At 37.0% G+C, this 22,007-nt stretch overlaps 1 protein-coding gene across 1 annotated transcript in view; it reads left to right on the top strand.

Moving 5' to 3' along the window:
- The first annotated feature begins 804 nt into the window (after positions 1-804).
- The window catches only part of LRRC7 (leucine rich repeat containing 7), a 507,812-nt gene continuing 486,609 nt past the window's right edge, over positions 805-22,007 (top strand). Inside the window, exon 1 of the mRNA XM_060142541.1 lies at positions 805-907. Coding sequence (XP_059998524.1) covers positions 906-907 — 2 coding nt within the window. The 5' untranslated portion in view covers positions 805-905. The remainder of the gene's footprint in view (positions 908-22,007) is intronic.

The raw sequence follows: 22,007 nt of genomic DNA, 5'->3' as shown, positions 1-22,007 counted from the left end.
GAGGTCAGAGGGGCAGGCGAGGATCTCAAAAAGAGGCCGAGGGCTGTGAACGTGGTCACCCCCTCCCCTATTGCTGGAAAATCTCCTTGACATTTTTTACACTTTGAAGCAGCTGCAGCTGGTGTCGTCGGAAAAGGGGGTGGGAAAAAAGAGAGGGGGCGGGGAGAGCACGGAGACACAGCCAAGAGCCAGGAGCAGCGCCTCCTCGCCTGCCAATCTTGGCACCTGTTCACCGAGCCACTGCACCGAGGAGGACCCCACTCCGGGCGAACCCTGGGCTCGAAGCTACGGACACTCAGCCCCTGGGCAGCGGGTTCTCGCCGGAGGGACCTGCAACCGCCCACTCGGCCGCCGCCTGCAGCCGCGGGAGCGCACTGCCCCTCCGAACCGCCCGCTGCGCCCCGGTCCCCGGGGATCCTCGCCCAGGAGAGGCGCGGCAGCGGGCAGGGGTTGTTACGGAGTTGGGTGCAAGATTCGCCTTTTCTGCTCGGATCTTCTCCGCCCAGGATTCATTGTCTGTGGAGCCTTCTGGGGGTGGGGAGGGAGCTGCGCCTCCGCCACCGCCGCTGCCTCTTCTGCTGCGGTCGCTAGCGCGGCGCGCAGGGCAGGCGGAAGCTGGGCAGTGGATGCGCTCCTGCCTCCCCCGCCAGCGCTTCGGGCTTCCCCTCGGCTGCTTCCCGCCGGAACCTCTCCAGGTGTCCACCTGAAGGGCACGGGCATCATGGTCTAACGTGGCACCTGCCTGGAATCCCCTCTTTCTCCTCTTCTCCTCCTTCACCGCTCCTCTCCTCCGAGGAACCTCGTGCCCACTCCACTGCGGACCCCCGAACACTTTAAGGAATAACCCTTGGCAGCTGCACGATTCACTCTCTCCGGAACCTCATGGGCAGTTTCTCCCGCCGGCGATGTGAGTAGGACACTATCGCTCTGTGGCCAAGGGGGTTGCGGGGGCCTCGCCGCGACAGCCACAGCGCCCGAGGTGTGGGACCCGGGTGGCCGACGGGGGCGGGGGTGGGAGGACCGGAGCCTTCAGCGCCCTCTGGGAGCTGCTTGCGCGGTGGCCCGCGGAGGCGGCGGGGAGGTGGTAGGTTGCGGGGCATTTAGAATGGGGTGCTAGCTGTGCGGGTGCAGGGGAGCGCCGAGCGGCCTGGGCTGAACTTAAAGGGTTACATATTGCAAAAAAGGAAAGGTAAAGAGCTAGATTGGGGTCCTGGTGCTGGGACCGTTGGTTGAGCTGAGGTTGATCTTAGTTCTTTATTATCTTGGGTATCTCCAGTCAGTTTTTTCCTGGAGGTGTCTGAAGGATGAAGCGCTCGTTTGATATTCTCTCTCTCTCTCCCTCTCCCCCCCTCTCACACACACACACACACACACACACACACACACACACACACTTGTGGCAGGTCGCGTTTGTCCCTTTATCTTAGAAGCTGTAGTATTCCTGTTTGATGTCTATTTGTTTGAAAAATACAATTAGAAAATCTTTATGCCTTTGGGGATTAAAGGGAACGGGTGGGGTTTTGGGGAGGGGATGAAGGGGAAGAAGGAGTATGAGAGACTGGAAGACCGAAAGAACTGGGGGAGCGATGGAGCGAAAGCTTTCTCCCTGGGAGTCAGGAAAAGCGTTGTCTCCTTCCCCCTAAGCTAGACAACTCCTACCCACACATCTTCTTTGTGTTGCACGGCGAAGCTGGTGAGCCAGCTCTATTCCCAATCCCAGTGCTGAGCCCCCTTCAGCATCTAGCATCCTCCTCTTAGAGTCATTAATGATGCAGGACTAGTTTCAGATCCTACGTGGAAAGAGGGAGGGAAGCACATTAACATTACGATAACCATAGCACCTTAGCTCACGGACAACTCAATTGGCTGCCACAGGGTGTCCTGCCTTACAGTTTGCAGAGTCAAGAATGGGGGTGAGGGAATGCGGCTTGTACAGAATGCCTTTAAAAAGAATGTGACTTAATAATAACGGAGATGGCTGCAGAATTGCTTCATTATACTACTTCTTGCCCATCAGGGCTGCATAAAGGACCCGCCTCCGCCCTCTCCCTCACTGTCTCCTCCCCATCAAGTCACAAAGCGAGCGGGCTGGGCGAGAGGGCGCAGCGCCAGGCAGAGAAGGGAAGGGTCACTTTCACAACTCCCGGGAATCGGCTTCAGGAAGGAACCATCTGAGACTCCCACGACTCCCACGTTCCATTCGAAGTTGTCCTTCAAAAGAAATTAGAAAAGGTGTGTGTATGGGGGGTAAGGGGGGGTACGCTCAGTGAGATATAAAAGGTCCTCCACCTGCTCTTTCCCATTACTTTCCCAATACACTTCTGAATTTACCTGCAGTGGTAACTGGGTCACCACGTAAAGATGTGTACCTGTTTACATTGAAATGTGGTTCTCTTGGTAGATGAAAAGCAATTTGTATGTGAGCATATTTTAACCTGGGTAAAATTTCTAAGCACAGTAGAGAATTTATAGCGTGGGCGAGAAGAGTGCATTCCAGTGAAAGCAGGACACGTGATCTCCAACAGGAGCGATACAGTATTAGGAACTCGATTTTCTTTGTTCCAGGCTGAGCCTATGAGATGCTCGGCATCCCTGTTGCTTAAGTCCTCCTTTAAGAAGGAAAAATAATAAAGTTGAAGGGGGCGAGAATAGAATGTGGAGAAGCACGAGTAGATACCTGTGAAGGGTTTGAACCTTCTGCTCTGCCGCCCACCTCTCCTCTTTTACTGCCCACCCTCCACCCACCCCCGCCCCTCGCCCCAGCTAGACCCTATTTAAAAGTGAGGCATTCCTTCCGGGAGACGTGGCGGAAAAGTTCTCCAGCCCCTGCACACGTGGGTTCTCTAGCGCCTCAGAACCTGCTGCGTTTCTCAACAGATTCTGCCACCTCCCCAGTCCAAGTGTCACGCCTCCATCCAGGCGTCTTGAACTGACTTCACAGACTCTTAAGAGAAGCACCACGAGATTTTGTGCAAAAGACAGTAGATAAGAGTCACATCCCTGCTTCTTGGAAACCATTGATCGCACCGGGAAAGAATGAGAAAGTAGGGCTGTAGGAATGATTTTAATTTTCCTTAAAAGTAAGTCATATGACTAAAGTATATTGAGGGTGGTGTTTAGCGCTGTTTGCGTTTTGGACTCCCGGGGAGTGTATCAGGCATGTGGAATGTCCTGGGGTGTGATTATTTATTAATTTAATGGAGGTAGAACTTGTTCTAGACCCACCATTTAATTAGTTCCCTGACTTGGAGATTTCTTATTTCATTTTCACTCCATGTTTTATAAGCGATCTTAATAGGCTGAAGTTTTTAGAAATGTGGGCTATTTCTGTCCTGTGCTGCATTGCATCATACTAATATGTGTTGGTAAGGAAAGCAGAGTCAATTTCCATGACATATTATGAAGTGAGAGTTCTTTATACAGTTTTAAAAATACTTGACTGCCCAAGAAAAGATGTGTACTTACCATGGCAACCCTTACATTCCCCATCACGTGTGCCTGCACATATGCAGCTTCAGAATTAGAAAGCACTTCTTAAAGAAATAAACCTGCTTCAGTTACAGTAGCCATGTTTTATTCCGAATTTTAGTGCTGCTTTAGTCTGGCATTAAAATTTTCTTAATTAAAATCTCATTCCACTTTTGTTTGTAAGCTTTTAATTTTTCTGCTTCCTCTATAAAATATAGAACATAGCTTAAAGTGCTTTTGTGCATCTGTATTTTTGTGTGCTTTTGATTTAAAAAAAATGCAAAGATACAGATTAATATCACTATGAATTTTTATCAATTATGAAATCATTAAGTGACTGTATTATCCACATGGTGTTAATTCTCAGGGGTATTTCTTAGATCTCTCTCATTTGCAGTTCATAGTACATGGTAATACTTGATATGAAAACCTAGTTTCTTTAATCATGACTTAAAATGTCCACCCTTTAAAAATAGTTGAAAAAATAAATAAAACAGTTGAAAATTTGAAGATAAGGTATGTTTTCATTGATGTATCAAAATTACACCTATTTTTACTATAATTTTATCTTCTGATGACTGTTGTCCCAGTGTAAGGCTGGATCCCTCATTCCATGATATTATAATTTCATTTCATATCCAAATTAACAGAGTGCACAAAGAGTAACCAACTATTGATAAATTACCATCTGAGTTATTTCTGGATCCATATTCCATTCTTTTTCCTTCACATAAATTATTTCATAATTTTTGGAAAATTCTTCATTAGAGAATATATGCTATTCACTGAGTATAATAATTATAACAACCACATAACCAATAAAAGACATTACTTGGAGTACTTTGGTCTCTCCAGTAAGAATGGCTGCTTTGTAGCGTATCATCCATATTCTGTTTTGGCTGGGTCTAGTCAGTCACGTGAATTGGCAAGATGGCTTTGGGGGAAACGTTAATTCACATCTGTGACACAGAACAGACCTTTAGTTTGTGCCAAGCCAAGTGACAATTAAGTAATTCATATCTTCAAGGAAGGACATATAGAAGATGATTCTAGGATCTTCTGAGAACCTTGACATTTTTACTTTGAAGCTGTTTACTACATCAGTATTCAGTGGAGGGTTTTTAATGTCTCAGGATTAAAAATTGGAATTTTAAGATTAAAATAGCAATTTGACCATATAGTGTAGCTATTAAATTCTACTCTGAGGAACCACAAAATCAGAAAGGAGATGCCTAGATGGTAGGTTTTGTATATATGTTAAAATACTGATTCGTGAATTATCAATGAAAACTCAAATTTCAAAGTGGTACTATAAATCAACAATGTTTGAAAAATGATGGCCACAAAACAGTAATATTTTTCCTTTATGAAGTTTTTAGCCAGGTTTTGTGAATAGGGCTTGAATCATTAGACATATCCATGTTTTTATAGAAAATACTCTAGTGAATTATCCTGAGGTAGTGAAAGAGGATTAAGAAAACCATAGGTACTTCCAGAATTAACATGTGATCCTGGTAATACAAACCAGCCTCTTTTAATGCTATAAAATAGAAGTAGTAATAATTGCTAATTTATAATTCTAGTACATAGCAAATAATAAGACAAAATGGTACATTTTAGAAGAGTGCAACATAAACTTTTTGGTACAAATGAGGTTTTCTATAGTAATGTGTGTGTGTGTATGTGTGTGTGTGTGTGTGTGTGTGTGTGTGTGTGTGTGGTTATATGTCGTGATGGCATAGTATGTTTTTAAGGTATGCCATTTAAATAGTTAAATATGTTTATTTCCTATCTTGGAATTAAGTGATATGCTTAAAATTCTTGACCTTTTGTGGTCAGGAACCATCCCTTGTCATCTGGCTTCTCTTACCATAGTGCATAATTATAGTAACAGCTACCAGCTCCTAAAGACCTACCATGAGTCAAGTGCCTTATTTCAAAATAATCCTTTAAGAAGCATTATTCTCACCATTTGAAAGATTAGAAAATTTAGGTTCAAAGACAGAAGTAATACGTCCATGTCACATAGCTACAAGGTGATGATTTAAACCCAGATTTGGCTTCTGTACCATTTTCTCCATCCTATGCCTTCTCCTTCACAGGCAAAAATTGTTGCTTGTTAGATGACAGAAATCTGTAGATCATTGAATTATTTCCTAATGAATTAAAAAAACTTAATATTTTGAAACAACTTTTCAAAGTGATCAACATATTTGGCAATAATGCACCATATTACTTTTGTGACCACTGTTTAATATTGGTACAGAAGATACTGCTGCTTATCTTCCTGGCATAATTAATTCATGACAGAAACATTTAATAAACTATTAGAATTTGTCATATAAAAGTACAGTAAGGAAGTTTTCAGTAAAGCAATTTTGAGTCAATAACTGTCATATCTACTTTGAAATTGTGATTTGATATATAAACCTCTGGAGAGGTATCATATATGCTATGTAAATTATTAACCATAACAGAAAAATTATCATTTGTCATTCAATGACACATGGAAAAATTATTAAATAAATTTAATAACCCAAAGGATTTCCTGCATATACTCACTTTCACTGTACTGTTCACTGCTTGATAAATTACTTAAAATCTCTGTAGAAAAATATTATTTCACTTTAATAAACATGAAAGCAATAGTAGTTACCAGAGATGAAGTAGTGAAATTTATATTAGCATTGACATGATCTATTTAAATATTTTAACACTAGCGTAGATGCTTAACATTGTTTAAAGACTTCATTTACTGGCTTCTTAAAGATGCAGTTTCTTCAGTTGTGCCAGGGTACTTTTACTCTACATGAAGTTCAGTAGGTTGAGGTGATGGTGATCCCAGGCCCAAGGTGGTAGCATAACAAATTTGTTAAGAGCAAGAGAATGGCAGGATATATGTGTAAGTGTGTGTGGTGTGTGTGTGTGTGTGTGTGTGTGTGTATGTTCAGATGGAGAGAATTAAATTTTGTGCTCTTCAAGAGGTAAAATAGTATGAGAACAAGTGAGATGCTGTAGGTTTCAGTTAAACAAAAGAGGTAGGTGACCTGAAAAGAAAAATACTGATAGTGTAAGTACTATCATTATGAGATTTTCACAGGGAGAAAGAAAAGGAGGTGGTACTGTGGAATACAGAGCTAGCAGAGGAAAAGATGGGTAAAACAGTCTAAGAGAGCATTTGATTTAATTCCCCAAGAAAAAAAAATTACAGGCTTTTATGTTATTATTATACTAAAAGAGATAAATATTGGTTTGTATAGTGGCAAAATATTTTATAGATGGCTGTCTGCATTATCAAATTATGTGGTAATGGAAGGAGAGGCAAGAAATGAACCTTACTGAGATAGTGCCTAAATGTTATAAAGACCTTTGCTGTACTAAAAAGGTGAGTAATGGATACAAAGCTAAAATGTGTCAGCTGAATTTGAAGAATTAATATGACACAAATGGTGTAACTAAAATAATTTAAAAGTGCAAATAATTAGACTTCTTGAATATTAACTTATTAGGTTTTCTGCATCTAATGCATTCACCATTGCAGTTCTTACCATGAGTAGGCATCTTACAGAGTCATTAGAATGGAGATGTACCTCCGACCACATATTCTTAGCACTGGCATCACATTGAATATTTATTCCGGTGTTATTCTGAGTTGGTGTAACACAAGACATGAAAAAAAGTTTCTTCCCTACTTCAAGTGTGATTAATTTCTTAAGACAATTATAAAAGCTATTATAATTAAATCAAATACCTATTTAAACTTCGAGTGATTGTTAAATATTAGCAATATCCTTAGGGTAATACCATATTGTTGAACATTGAGCATACCACACACATACACATACAGCTGTAATTGCTCTGTTTTATAATACATACTCTCACATAGCTGTCATCTTACTATTTCATGAGTTCATAACATTTCTGAGAGTTAAAAGACTTTAGAGGGTCTAATTTTACAAAAGAGGAAACTAAGCCCAGATAAGTGTGCTTTCTTGTACAAGGTCACACATCTGTTAGTGAGAGAAACATAAATAGAACCAGATCTCTTGGCTTCCAACCTCGGCCACTAAAACCACACCCTTGGAACTTCTGGAAATTTTACACCTTAGCAAAGGGAAATAAGGCTGAAAATCTTAGTCTACTAAATTCAGTTAATGAAGTCAGCCAACATGATGACCCACCCAAAATACATTTCTTTCTCATTTCATTTTTGGCTTGAATTTTGGCCTGAGTTTTTATTTAGCCTAAGATTTTTGGACAATTGCCTTATCTTTCCACTTTGATTTGACTATCTAGGCAGTTTTATTCTATAAATTTACCATCTGTTAAGTATTCTATTTTTACAAAGGTACCATTATTTAAGAAATATAGAATTAATTTCACTAATATTAAAGTATTCTAAGTTTGGATACTACAGCCTTTTTAATGAAAATTAAAATGTTCTTTTAAATTATTGATCTATTTAGAATAATGCCAACTAAATATTAGATGATGGAGAAAAGTTCAATTCCTTTTAAATAAATGAATTTTCTTCTGAATTTGCTAATTTCATTAAGGATAATCAATGATTTTTCTTACCAGAAAACAAGAATTATTTAAAGTGAGGTTAGACCTTTCTATAAAATATTGCCTTGAATATTGATTAGGAAAACATTTTTATCAGGAAAATAAAATATGATATAGTTGAAATTTCTAAAAACATACTCATTTCTGTTAATTTTTTTTTGCATTACAAAGTTATATTTTGTATATACATACAAAGTTTGTATATACATACAAAGTTATATTTGGAGGAAACTTTGAAATAATAAATTTCCTCTTACTGCTAAATATCTACTTACTTATCTGTTATGTTATGACTGTTACGACTTTAAAGAAGGGAATTCTCTGTTCTTTCATGAGACAAATTGAAACAAATGTTTCTCATTTAATGTTTTCTCTAATACTAAAATTCTGAATACATTTTATCTAGAATCTTCAGTTACTGGGAAACTTAAGATGTTTTCTAACCTACTACCAAAACATATTAGCAACAATTATAAAACATTTTTGAAATGATGATGTACATCTCTTAAAATATGTATATGGCTTATAAATAATGGCATACAGAAATATCTACTTAACAAGACTACCTGCATAGCCACATATCATAACCATTTTTAAAGGAAAAATGAATACTTCTTAGTGTAGCATTAATGTTTAAAATTGAAGAAAAAAATATGGTGACTAAATTAGTTCATTACATATCAGAACGTTAGCTCTGCTTTTCATTTGTGGAATGGTTCTTATTCATGCCAGCTTTCAGTGTACTGTTCTGGGACTCGTGGGTGTGATAGAATGGAACATATTTCTGTATCTGTGAATATAATCCCACATGCCATTTTATATGACAAAATCTGAATGTCCTAAGACTAGGTGTTAAAGGTAAGACAAGATGTCAACCTTTATCGGTCCAGGGTTTGAATTACCTCCATAATAATGCTTGTTTTGTCTTTCAAATGATCTAATGCTATTTAAAGAGACGTTATTTAGACAGGTACTACAAGGAGTAAGGGATTTTTTGCATTTGATTCCTTGCTTGCTAGCTTGCTTATTTACTTGCTTACTTGCTTTTTCTATCTCGATATAACTAAGGTTTACTTCCTGCAGAATAAAAGCAAGCTGCTGAAACTCAAACATAGTGGATACCAAAGTGGGATATGAACAAGGGGAAAGGTGAAAAGGTGATGTATTCTTTGTACTTTGGTACAGAAACTACTAGAACTGCAATGTATATTTATTTTCTATATAAAAATTATGAAGAAAATAAGCTTTATTAGTAAATAAATTAGTAACTATATAGTTATTAATATAGTTACTAAATATAGTTATTAATAGTTAATAAATATATGAATTAACAGATGGGGTACATGCTCATTTATGAAAATATATTGGAAAAACTAGGAAGATGGGTAATTGAGAATGCATTTATCTTAAAGTCTAAAATGTGCTGGTGAGTAAAATGTTAAAGCATGGTTTGTACAAACAGTGTTTAATGTCTGCTTTTCCTAAATATAATTGTATATATGTCAAGCTCTTAGTCCTAGGTACATTCTCTATGCATCCTATCCTAAATACACCCTCTGAGCCAGGCCAAGGGCCCTTGTCTCCTGGAACAGTTGGCAAGGTATATATCTTCTCTACTCTTTGTTAATTAGCATAAATTCAGCTGTGAATACATGGTGTAATAGTGACTGCTAGTGGAATAACATCAGTCTCTTTGCACACAATCTTGGGGATGCACTTGTCACCCCTTTTGGCTCTGCATGTGACAAGGACAGCCCCAAAGCTCAAGAGTACATGTCTTCTTTGCATGTGTAAAGTTATCCACAATTTTTAGAATGGAATATATTCTTGATCTTCTTCTCCTTTTTCCAAGTAGAATTTCTTTGTATGATAATGTGTGAAAGATAGATAGGAATGCAGAAAAAAGAAAATTGAATTTGGATTCTGGAAATATGGATGAATATTTTCTTGTCTTAAATGTCCTTAAAATTTTAATATTTTTGTTTAACAATGGATAAAATAGTATATTTTTGGTATAAAAAGTAGGACATTTTATTGAGAGTCAAGAATTATAGTCAGATGGGCTCACATTATAAAAAGTAATATAATAGCTTCCAGTATTTACACTGAGAAGGAAGGCAACAAAAAACCCTATGATGTTACTTGAAAGGTTTTACACTCTCCTCTGGATCTGAGACATGTAAGAAATTTACCCTTAAGCTGAGTAAAGATCACTGTTAAGTTGGTACATTCTTTTTAGACTGCTTAGTTAAATGAAATATATATGACTATTAATATACGTTAATGAAACTTTAGAGTGCTTTGATTATATTTTTTAAAAAGATCAAAGCTTTAAATTGTGTGATTTGTGTGATCACCCAAGATCACTGTAAGTTGGTCTTTTGGGGATTCTTCAAAATGTGAATATGTATCATTCTTAGCATCCTTAAATAATTGTTTAAGTGGTTGTCTCCACATGTATAGTGGCTCACTTGATTTTTATTCCTAGCATACTAGTTCACAGTATAGTGCAGAAAAAATGCATGTTGTATGAATGAATGGTTTCATTTATGCCTCTGAATGTCTCTGACTCTGGCAGCTTTTAGTGTGGTTCCTCTGGATTTCTTCTTCTCTTTCCTTTTTGAGAACGTCATAGGATTTAGGTCCCCAGTCCCTCTTCGCAGTTAGGCTGACATGTGACTTAATTTGGCCAATGCAATAGGAGCTAAAAGTGATGAGTATCTCTTGAGTAGAAGTATTTATGACCTAGTGCACTATTTGCTCTTCTCCTGATACAGCAATTACAGACATATTTGTCATGATGGGGCCTCCATCAGCCTGACCCCTGAACAATTACATTAAATAAAGTCATCCCTTTCAACATGTAGCATGAGCAAGAGTGAATGTATTGTTGTGTTAAGATTTGGGGGAGTGTTTGTTACTCAAGGTAACCTAGACTTTCCTTCCTTTCAAATTCACTGAGTGAAATTCTAGTGAAAGAATCCTGATGTCCAGTTTATGGTGTCACAATTACAGGGCTGTTATATGGACATACCTCTAGTTTACAGTTTAATATAAAATTGTATTCAATTCCCATTTATATTCTGTCTACAAGAGACCCACTTCAGACCTAGGGACACATACAAACTGAAAGTAAGGGGATGGAAAAAGAGATTCCATGCAATTGGAAATCAAAAGAAAGCTGGGGTAGCAATACTCATATCAGATAAAAAACTTTAAAATAAGACAGTTACAAGAGACAAGGAAGGACACTACATAATGATCAATGAATCAATCCAAGGAGAAGATATAACAATTAAAAATATATATGTACCTAACATAGGAGTACCTCAATACATAAGGCAAATGCTAACAGCTATAAAAGAGGAAATCGACAGTAACACAATAATACTGGGGGACTTTAACACCTCACTTACACCAATGGACAGATCATCCAAACAGAAAATTAATAAGGAAACACAAGCTTTAGATGACACAATAGACCAGATAGATTTAATTGAGATATAGGACATTCCATCCGAAAACAGCAGATTACACCTCCTTCTCAAGTACACACAGAAGATTCTCCAGGATGGATCACATCTTGGGTCACAAATCAAGCCTTGGTAAATTTAAGAAAATTGAAATCATATAAAGCATCTTTCCCGACCACAATGCTATGAAATTAAAAATCAATTACAGGGAAAAAAATGTAAAAAACACAAAAACATGGAGGCTAAAGAATAATTCCTAAATACCCAAGAAATCACTGAAGAAATCAAAAATGAAATAAAAAAATACCTAGAGAAATATGACAATGAAAACACGATGATCCAAAACCTATGGGATGTAGCAAAAGCAGTTCTAAGAGGGAAGTTTATAGCAATACAATCCTACCTCAAGAAATAAGAAAAATTTAACCTTACACCTAAAGGAACTACAGAAAGAAAAACAAACAAAACCCCAAGTTAGTAGAAGGAAAGAAATCATAAAAATCAGAGCAGAAATAAATGAAATAGAAATGAAGAAAACAATAGCAAAGATCAATAAAACTAAAAGCTGGTTCTTTGAGAAGTTTAAAAAAATTGATAAACCTTTAGCCAGACTCATCAAGAAAAAAGAGGGAGAGGACTCAAATCAATAAAATTAGAAATGAAAAAGGAGAAGTTACAATGGACACTGCAGAAATACAAAGCATCATAAGAGACTACTACAAGCAACTCTATGCCAATAAAATGGACAACCTGGAAGAAATGGACAAACTCTTAGAAAGATATAACCTTCCAAAACTGAAGCAGGAAGAAATGGAAAATATGAACAGACCAATCACAACTAATGAAATTGAAACTGTGATTAAAAATCTTCCAACTTCACAGAAGTCCAGCACCAGATGGCTTCTATCAAACATTTAGAGAAGAGCTAACACCCATCCTTCTCAAACTCATCCAAAAAATTTCAGAGGAAGGAACACTCCCAAACTCATTCTACTAGGCCACCATCACCCTGGGCTTTCTGTCCTTTTCCATTGATCTATATTTCTGTAAAAAAGAAAACTACAGACCAATATCACTGATGAATATAGATGCAAAAATCCTCAACAAAATACTAGCAAACAGAATCCAATAACACATTAAAAGGATCATACACCATGCTCAAGTGGGATTTATCCCAGGGATGCAAGGATTCTTCACTATACACAAATTGATCTATGTGATAGACCATATTAACAAATTGAAGAATAAAAACCATATGATCATCTCAATAGATGCAGAAAAAGCTTTTGACAAAATTCAACATCCATTTATGATAAAAACTCTCCAGAAAGTGGGCATAGAGGGAACCCACCTCAACATAATAAAGGCCATATATGACAAACCCACAGCAAACATCATTCTCAATGGTGAAAAACTGAAAGCATTTCCTCTAAGATCAGGAAGAAGACAAGGATATCCACTCTTGCCACCATCATTCAGCATACTTTTGGACGTCCTAGCCACAGCAATCAGAGAAGAAGAAGAAATAAAAGGAATACAAATGGGAAAAGAAGAAGTAAAACTGTCACTGTTTGCAGATGACATGCTACCATACATAGAGAATCCTAAAGATGCTACCAGAAAACTATTAGAGCTAATCAATGAATTTGGAAAGTTGCAGGATACAAAATTAATGCACAGAAATCTCTTATATTCCTATACACTAACAACAAAAAATCAGAAAGAGAAATTAAGGAAACAATCCCATTCACCATTGCAACAAAAAGAAAACAATAACTAGGAATAAACCCAACTAAGTAGGTAAAAGACCTGTACTCAGAAAAGTATAAGACACTGATGAAAGAAATCAAAGATGACACAAATGGAGAGATATACCATGTTCTTGGATTGGAAGAATCAATATTGTTAAAATGACTATACTACACAAAGCAATCTACAGATTCAGTGCACTCCCTATCAAATTACCAATGGCATTTTTTACAGAACTAGAACAAAAATTCTTAAAATTTGCATGGAGACACAAATGACCCTGAATAGCCAAAGCAATCTTGAGGGTAAAAAAACGGAGCTGGAGGAATCAGACTCCCTGACTTCAGACTATACTACAAAGCTACAGTAATCAAGACACTATGGTATTGGCACAAAAACAGAAATATAGATCAATGGAATGGGATAGAAAGCCCAGAGATACACCCATGCACCTATGGTCAACTAATCTATGACAAAGGAGGCAAGGATATACAATGGAGAAAAGATAGTCTTTTCAATAAGTGGTGCTGGGAAAACTGGACAGCTACATGTAAAAGAATGAAATTAGAACACTCCCTAACACCATAAACAAAAATAAATTCCAAATGGATTAAAGATCTAATTGTAAGACCAGATACTATAAAACTCTTAGAGGAAAACACAGGAAGAACACTCTTTGACAAAAATCACAGCAAGATCTTTTTTGACCTACCTCCTAGAGTAATGGAAATAAAAACAAAAATAATCAAATGGGACCTAATAAAACTTAAAAGCTTTTGCACAGCAAAAGCAACTATAAACAAGATGAAAAGACATCCCTGAGAATGGGAGAAAATATTTGCAAATTAATCAATGGACAAAGGATTAATCCCCAAAATATATAAACAGCTCATGCAGCTGAATGTTAACAAAACAAACAACCCAATCAAAAAATGGGCAGAAGTCCTAAATAGACATCTATCCAGAGAAGACATACAGATGGCCAAGAGGCACATGAAAATATGCTCAACATCACTAATTATTAGAGAAATGCAAATCACAACTACAATGAGGTATCACCTCACACCAGTCAGAATGACCATTATCAGAAAATCTACAAACAACAAATGGTGGAGAGGGTGTGGAGAAAAGCAACCCTCTTGCACTGTTGGTGGGAATGTAAATTGATACAGCCATTATGGAGAACCATATGGAGGTTTCTTAAAAAACTAAGAATAGAATTACCATATGACCCAGCAATCCCACTACTGGGCATATACCCAGAGAAGACTGTCATTCAAACAGACACATGCACCCCAATGTTCATTGCAGCACTATATACAATAGCCCGGACATGGAACCAACCTAAATGTCCATCGAGAGATGAATGGATAAAGAAGACATAGCACATATATACAATGGAATATTACTCAGCCATAAAAAGGAATGAAATTGGGTCATCTGTAGAGACGTGGATGGACCTAGAGACTGCATACAGAGTGAAGTAAGTCAGAAAGAGAAAAACAAATATTATATATTAATGCATATATGTGGAGTCTAGAAAAATGGTACAGATGAACCAGTTTGCAAGGCAGAAATATAGACACAGATGTAGAGAACAAACATATGGACACCAAGTGGGGGGGAAAGCGGTTGTCGAGGGGTGGGGAGTGGTGGTGGGATAAACTGGGAGATTGGGCTTGACATATATACACTAATATGTATAAAATAGGTAATTAATAAGAACCTGTTGTATAAAAAAATGTATTCTGTTTTATGTGTAATTAAAATTTTAGTAATTTAAAAAGCTATATTTAAAAGAGACAAAGATCAGTCTAATTGAGAAAATTTTATATGTTTGAAGCACTTTGACTTTCTTAGTTTATAATTGTGTGTTCACACATATTTTGATACACCTAAAGTCTAAGAACTCTGCCATCGTTCTTGTACATACCACACAGAAGCAGCTCCTCTGATTTGTGAACAAATTGAAGAAACCAGCGAGATACATATTTTATCGTTCTGTAGCTTGTTGGGACAATACTTATAATAAAAAACTCTACCAAATCTACTAGAATCTGCAACATTTTCTCAGTTTAATACATTTTACTCATGTTCATGCATTAATTCATTCATCCATTTTGAATATTTATTGTGCTGTTACTCTATGCCATGCCCTGTGCTAGACAAGGCTGATTACACATGTGACCCCTGTTTTCATGGCACTTATAGCCTAACGGGTAGGCAGACATTAAACAACTAATCACTCTAGGAATATAAAACTTCAAGTTATGATAAGAGCTACGAAGGAAAAGACCAAGGTACTGAGAGTGAATGTAATACGGATCTGAGCAGGAGAAGTAGCATCTCTGATGAACTAATATTTAAGTAAGACATCTTAGATGATAGGAGTTAGCCAGGCAAAGAGAGGGAGAAAGAGAATTCCAGGCTGGGCAAATGGTGTACGCAAAGACTCTAAATCAGAAAAAGGTGGTGCATTGGAGGGCAGTGTAGTTGGAAAGAGGCCAGTGTGGCTGAATATTAGGGAGCAAGGAGAGACTGGCATTAATATGAGACAGGCATGAACCAGATCATCTCAGAATTTATTGACCCAGTTAAGAATATAAGATTTTTATTCTACATCCTATGTGAAGTCATTAAGTATTTTTAAACAGAAGAGTGGTGTGAACTGATTGATATTTTTAAGTGATCACTTGAGCTGCTTTGTTTAAAATGCATTACCAGAAGGTCAGAGAGGAAGTAGGGATTTTTAAATTAGGAGATGTTTACAGTAGGTTGGGCAAGATATTAAGGTATCTTGTGCTAGGATTTTGGTCATGGAAATGCAGAGGTGGATAGAAGTGGGTATGCCTTGTAGAACCTCTTGTATTCTTTGCTGAATTGATAGTGGGAAAGGGCTAGAGATAATAAGTATGGTATCAAGGATTATTTCAAGATTTCTGACAGGAACAACTGGACACATGGAGGTACAATTTATTGTCTGAAGAATCCTGGATATGGAGCTAATCTATTCAAGCGTAACTAGAACATTGACACTAATATTAAGGAAACTGAGCAACTGACTGAGATATTGAGGAAGCATGAATCAGAGCTTCAGTTTATAAAGCTAAACATCCCTATATAAAATTACTGGAAATGTAGCGAATACTTTTGTGGGGAAAATAATTAAAGCCTCTTTTTAAGAAAAAAAGTTTTCAAATAAATGATAATTGAGTATGCATTAGAGTGACTCACTTGATATTGCTCTCTTGCTTTTCTTCTAATTATTCTCTGGCATGAAAAGAAAACATGAATATGTATCCATTCCTTTCAAATACTAATTTCTTCTACCTCTTTCTGTTATGCTTTAAAGTTTGGAAAGAGCAATTTACTTCTGGTCCTTTTACATTTGGTTGCCTGAGATGAACAGAAGGCTGCTAACTGTTGGTATAGTTTGTTTTAAGCAGCCCATCTCAAGTACTTCCTATCCTCTTGTAGCCCTGTAACTACCCTGGTATCCATGCTGCATACTTCTCTGGGCAAGGCCACACACATTTGCAAGTTATCCCCTGTGTGGTCCCTTTCCTTTAGGCCTTCACATTTATAATTTTCTGATGCTAAGTTCTGTCAGTTCAGACACATTGTAAATTGCTGCCCAGAGAGTGCATATGTAAGCAAAGTGATAATCTTTTATTTATGTACATATTATGGATATATTATTTAGGAATATGTTCAGCTGCAAGTAACCAACAATTTGTGGCCTGAGTAAAATATTATTTTACCCCTTCTTCCAGTTAGCATTTGCAGTGGTAACTAAAGATACCAAAACATTTCAGTGGCTTACAACCACAAACATTTATTTCTCACTTACAGCAGCAACTCTGCATTGCTCTGTTCACCCAGTCTTCTCACTCCAGCCTCCAGGCTGAAGGAGTACCGTTACCTGGGATGTGTTGTTCTTCTGGTAGAGGACAGGAACAAGAGGCCAAACTGACCCACTCAAGTTCAGTGAAAGCTTCTGCTCACACATAGCGTATTTTATGTCCATTCACATTCCATTGGCTAAAACAAATCATATAACTATAATCAAGGCTCAGTGATGCTGTTAGGAACTCTGAGTCTTTTCAAATCATTGCTTATGGCTTGGGTAGCATTCTTAGCATTTATGCTTGAAAAGAGTTTTCCTACCATAACAGAACTGCCTTCAAGTGGATTGGCACCAAAGATAATAGAGGCAGTGGATATCAACTGTGAGTTCTCTTAGTTCTCTTCTTTGTTTTTGCTTTTGTTTTTTCCCCCTTTTATCCTGGCCAGCATGCAGATCTGTTTAATACAGTACTACTTGTGTATATATTTTGATTTTTTTTTTCTTTGAGTTCAAATGTATTTTATAAATTTCTCAAATAAATTACTTGGACTATGCCCTGCTATTTCCCTAGCATAGCTATTATCCTACCATGGGGCACTTTGAAAAAATAACATTCATCTTGAAATTTAGATAAATAATAACTCAGTTTTAGCTTAGGGGAACAGAATTTATGTTTTAAAACACTGAAGCTTAGTTATGACGTAAAATTTTATTCTTTTATGAAAATCTGGAGTATCTGTGGAGTGATTTAGATTTTAAGAATAGTACTTTGGAACTCTCAGATAACTGATAGTTAACTATCAACTGATAAAACTATAATCTGAAATTCCTTTTAATGTTCAAAACCTTATATATTTTATTTTTATTCAGGTCTACTTTATCTAGCACTGTGGTTTGTGACCATTATTTATTTCATGAATCGTATTTTCACAAAGAAAGTTTTATTTTTTTCTGTTAGATGGAATCCTTAAAATTGGATGTATTTATAATTAAAATAAATTATTCAGAAGTAAATATGTAAGAGCATTTATGTTTAAACTTCTTTGGTGTTCTTTTGAAACCACCTGACTTCATTGCTGTGCACAGCTTTCTCTAGTTGTGACGATCAGGGACTACTCTTCGTTGCGGTGCACGGGCTTCTCATTGCGGTGGCTTCTCTTGTTGCAGAGCACGGGCTCTAGGGTGCATGGGCTTCAGTAGATGTGGTGCACGGACTTCGTTGCTGCGCGGCATGTGGGACCTTCCCAGACCAGGGCTCAAACCCGTGTCCCCTGTGTTGGCAGGTGGATTCTTAACCACTGCGCCACCAGGGAAGCCCATGAAACGTTTTTATCAAACGTTATCAAAGCCCATGAAACAGTACAAAAAACTCCAATGCATAAAACAGAGGCAAGTAAGGTTGCTGTGTTTGAAAATCACTATGTTTTATATTCAAGAATTATCATGCTAAAATATAATTATTTTATAGTTTCTCACTTTCTATTTTAACAGAAAAACATTTTACCCCCAACTGGGGAAATTTTAAGAAAATATAGATATTATTTATTTTCAGTTACAGGTTACCGACAGAATTAGAGTTCAGCAAAGTCATTTGAACTGTCTTATGGTCCAGGATTGCATTGCATTAGCTCTTCCTTTTTTTTTTTTTTCCTTCGATTGACAGAGGGGTAACTCCCAGAGGGTTTCACTTTATCACACCAAATTATCAGTGTATATTCGAGGCCTCTGCAGGACAGGAAGGTATTTGGGACTGCCAGCGTTACCTCTTAATGAGTGTCTTCTGTGCTCAGCTAAATAAGCAAAATAGTAGAGAAAACACGACTCCAGGATAATCTGAGGCAGTTGGAAAGACTTACTCATTTTGCTGAATATAGCTCTTTGGTTTTGGCATTAGTTTTGGCTTTGGTTTTAGATTTTGTCAGAGCTTGGGATCACTTAATTCCCTCATCCTAAATATCCTGTTGTGACTGGTTATAGTTTTTATGAAAGTGAACTCTAAGCAGATCAGCAAAAAAAAGCTTCAGAGGCAAAGGGGGACAGAATGATTATTTCCTCAGAATTTCATTTCTCTACTATCCTATATGACAGAAATATTTGAGGGTATTTTGGGGCTTTTCTATTTTAGAAGACATGGAATTCTTATTACCTTTGTTGGCTAACCTATATTACTCTCTTGCCTTCTGCCGTCCTGGCCTTAAATTTTTATTTTATCAAATGTCTGTCAAAATTTTATTTTGCTGCCCTCTGTGGTTTAGTGATATGAGTAGTTGAATTGCAGTCAAATCAAATATATGGGTTTAAACATTTTTCTGTTACTTTTTTGCTGGGTAAAAACTTAGGAAAGTTATTTTTAATTCTCACATCATAATTTACTCACCCTTGAAACAAACATAATACTACTCATTTCACATAAATGTTGTGATGATTAAATAATTTATGTAAGAAAAAGTATCAAGCACAGTGTTGCCTTAGTAATACTTTGGACATGCAAATCAAGTCACCTTATCTCCTCTCCAGTGAAAACAGTTTATTAATTTGCCATTTGTTTTGGGACAAAGACCAAAATCCAAAGTTTTTTCTGCAAGTCCCTCAAGTCTGCCTGTTATCCACACTCCAACTTGACTTCCTACGTGTCCAAAAATGTTGGTCCTCTTTCAGTGCCTCGAACAGGCCTGTTTCCTACAACCTTAGGGTCTTTTCCTGTGCTGTTCTCATTAACTGCTCTCTTCACCTGGTTAACTCCTAGTCTACTTTCCTCTTTCAAATGAGTGCTCACTTCCGGTGGAAAACCTCTGCCACCACATTCTCTTTTGGCACTGCACAATGCCATACAAAGTGTTCCATACATGTTTATTGAGTGGGAACTGCTATACTCATGTACAGTTTTATCTTTCTTATCCTTCAAACTGTTTTATCTTGGACGTTTATAAAAATGCTTCAAAATGAATACACGTACAAATGGAGTAAAAGGAGAAGAAGAAAGCTAACATTTATTAAAGACCTACTGTCATTTCAGGAACTCATCTAGGCATGCTATAATTTTTTTCCTTATGTAATGCTCACTGACTCTGTGAGCAAATATGATTTTTAGGAAAAAATAAAATTATATGTAATATTATATTACATATATATTAATTAAAGGTCTTTGTGCCAAATTAAGAGGAGAAAGGGAAGCATGAACAATTTATAGACTAAAAAGTAATTTTCTCTTTTGTTGAAAAGATAGAAACAGGAAGTTTTATTGCATAAGGAAAAGTTCACGTTGTAGAATGTTGTAGTTCTTTTTTTTCCAGGGATATATTTACCATTTGCACAGATCAGGCTAGACGAAATATAAAGCCTTTGAAAAGATGATAGTCTATATCTTAAACATAATTTATATATTTGTAAATTAAGTCACTATTATGAAGATAATTCCCATCACACATGGAAATGTCTATGATGTTGATACTCATCTGCACCATAAACACAAAAAAGAGAAGCTTTGGAAAAACCTGCAGATGTCAAGAATAAATTGTGGGCAATCACAGTTAACATTCTTAGAAGTGCAATATGTGATAAAACACTTGCAGCCAGTTAAATGAGGGCCACTGACCTTGTCAGAATGACACCTTCAGCCACCAGTGAATTCAGGAAGAACTACATGAACTATTACCAAAATATATATCTTTCTAGAATTTTTAATTAGCAAACTGTTCCATTGTTTACCTTATATATTTTATAAGGTAGTGCCTTTGGTTCCTTTATATCACAAAAATGGTGAATGTCAACTAAATACAAATCTTTGCTTACAAAAATGTTTCTTAAAATGGAAGGATTATGGATGCTAGTATGAATCTATAGAGAACAGAAGGTTTTTGCAGAATTAAATCTACTATTGTTAAAAAGCGGGGGTAGCAAGAGCTGGTCTGACAGTCAAGCTTACTCTCTCCAGTTATATTACAGGATAAGCCAAAATTTCAAAATAAATTTAATTTCAATTTTTGTCAATTTAAAATATTGACCCATTTAAAAATGTTTTATTTCCTCCTATCTCTTTCCCTATATGTAAGAATTTAATATATTATTTTAATTAGTTTTTCTGACTTTAATCTCCATCACCCGTCAAATTAATCTTTGTGAAGGCCTTCCATACAAAATTAATTTTCCTTCTGAGAGATCTCCAGTAATTCCCCACTGCTTATAAAATGTCTCAATTTCTTAAGCTGAAGCCCACAAGCTTTCAAATTTCACTTACAACTTTCTTAAACTTATTCTCTGCTCCTTCTTTTTATTTATATTCCTCTCAGTTTAAGCTGAGCTGAGGTCTCCAAAGAGACCTTGTATATGCCTTCAAGGAGGAGGCATTGTGATGAAGTGGTTGAGGAGTTCTGTGGATTTCCATACTCTTTACCCTCTTTACCAGTAAGCTGTATGTCTTGTATGCCTAACGCTTCCTCTATTCCCCTCTGATCTTCAGTTTACCCCTCTGTAAAATGGGGACAATTGAAATAATAACTATAAGCTCCCTCAAAGGAGTGTTTTGAAGATTACATAGGATAATAGATACAAAGCAACAAGTAAAGAGCCTAACACTGCTAGTTGAGGCTTAATAAATGCTGCTCCTTATACCACTTGCCATATTGAGTTCATAGTTCCCCTAAAAGTACCAATGAATTGCCCAAGGTCACAGTGAAGTATATGTTCTGTTGATTACAAAGACAAAACATGAAGGGAGATCATGTAGCATTTTTGGTCAGGAGCAAGGGCTTTAGCTTCAGCTGGTCTGGAACAGGCTCTAATGCTGCTTTTTTCCAGCTGTGAGACCGTGGACAGATTAGTCTTCCTGAGCCTTGGGTTCTGATGTGTAAAATATGCCAAGTAATCCTGTTCTGATAGGGTATTGGGGCGGGGGGGGGGTGGTT

The sequence above is a fragment of the Lagenorhynchus albirostris genome, chromosome 2 (assembly GCF_949774975.1).
Source record: "Lagenorhynchus albirostris chromosome 2, mLagAlb1.1, whole genome shotgun sequence".
Taxonomy (NCBI): domain Eukaryota; kingdom Metazoa; phylum Chordata; class Mammalia; order Artiodactyla; family Delphinidae; genus Lagenorhynchus; species Lagenorhynchus albirostris.
Note: the sequence above shows the minus strand (reverse complement) of the source record. Positions and strands in the feature narration are given on the sequence as shown.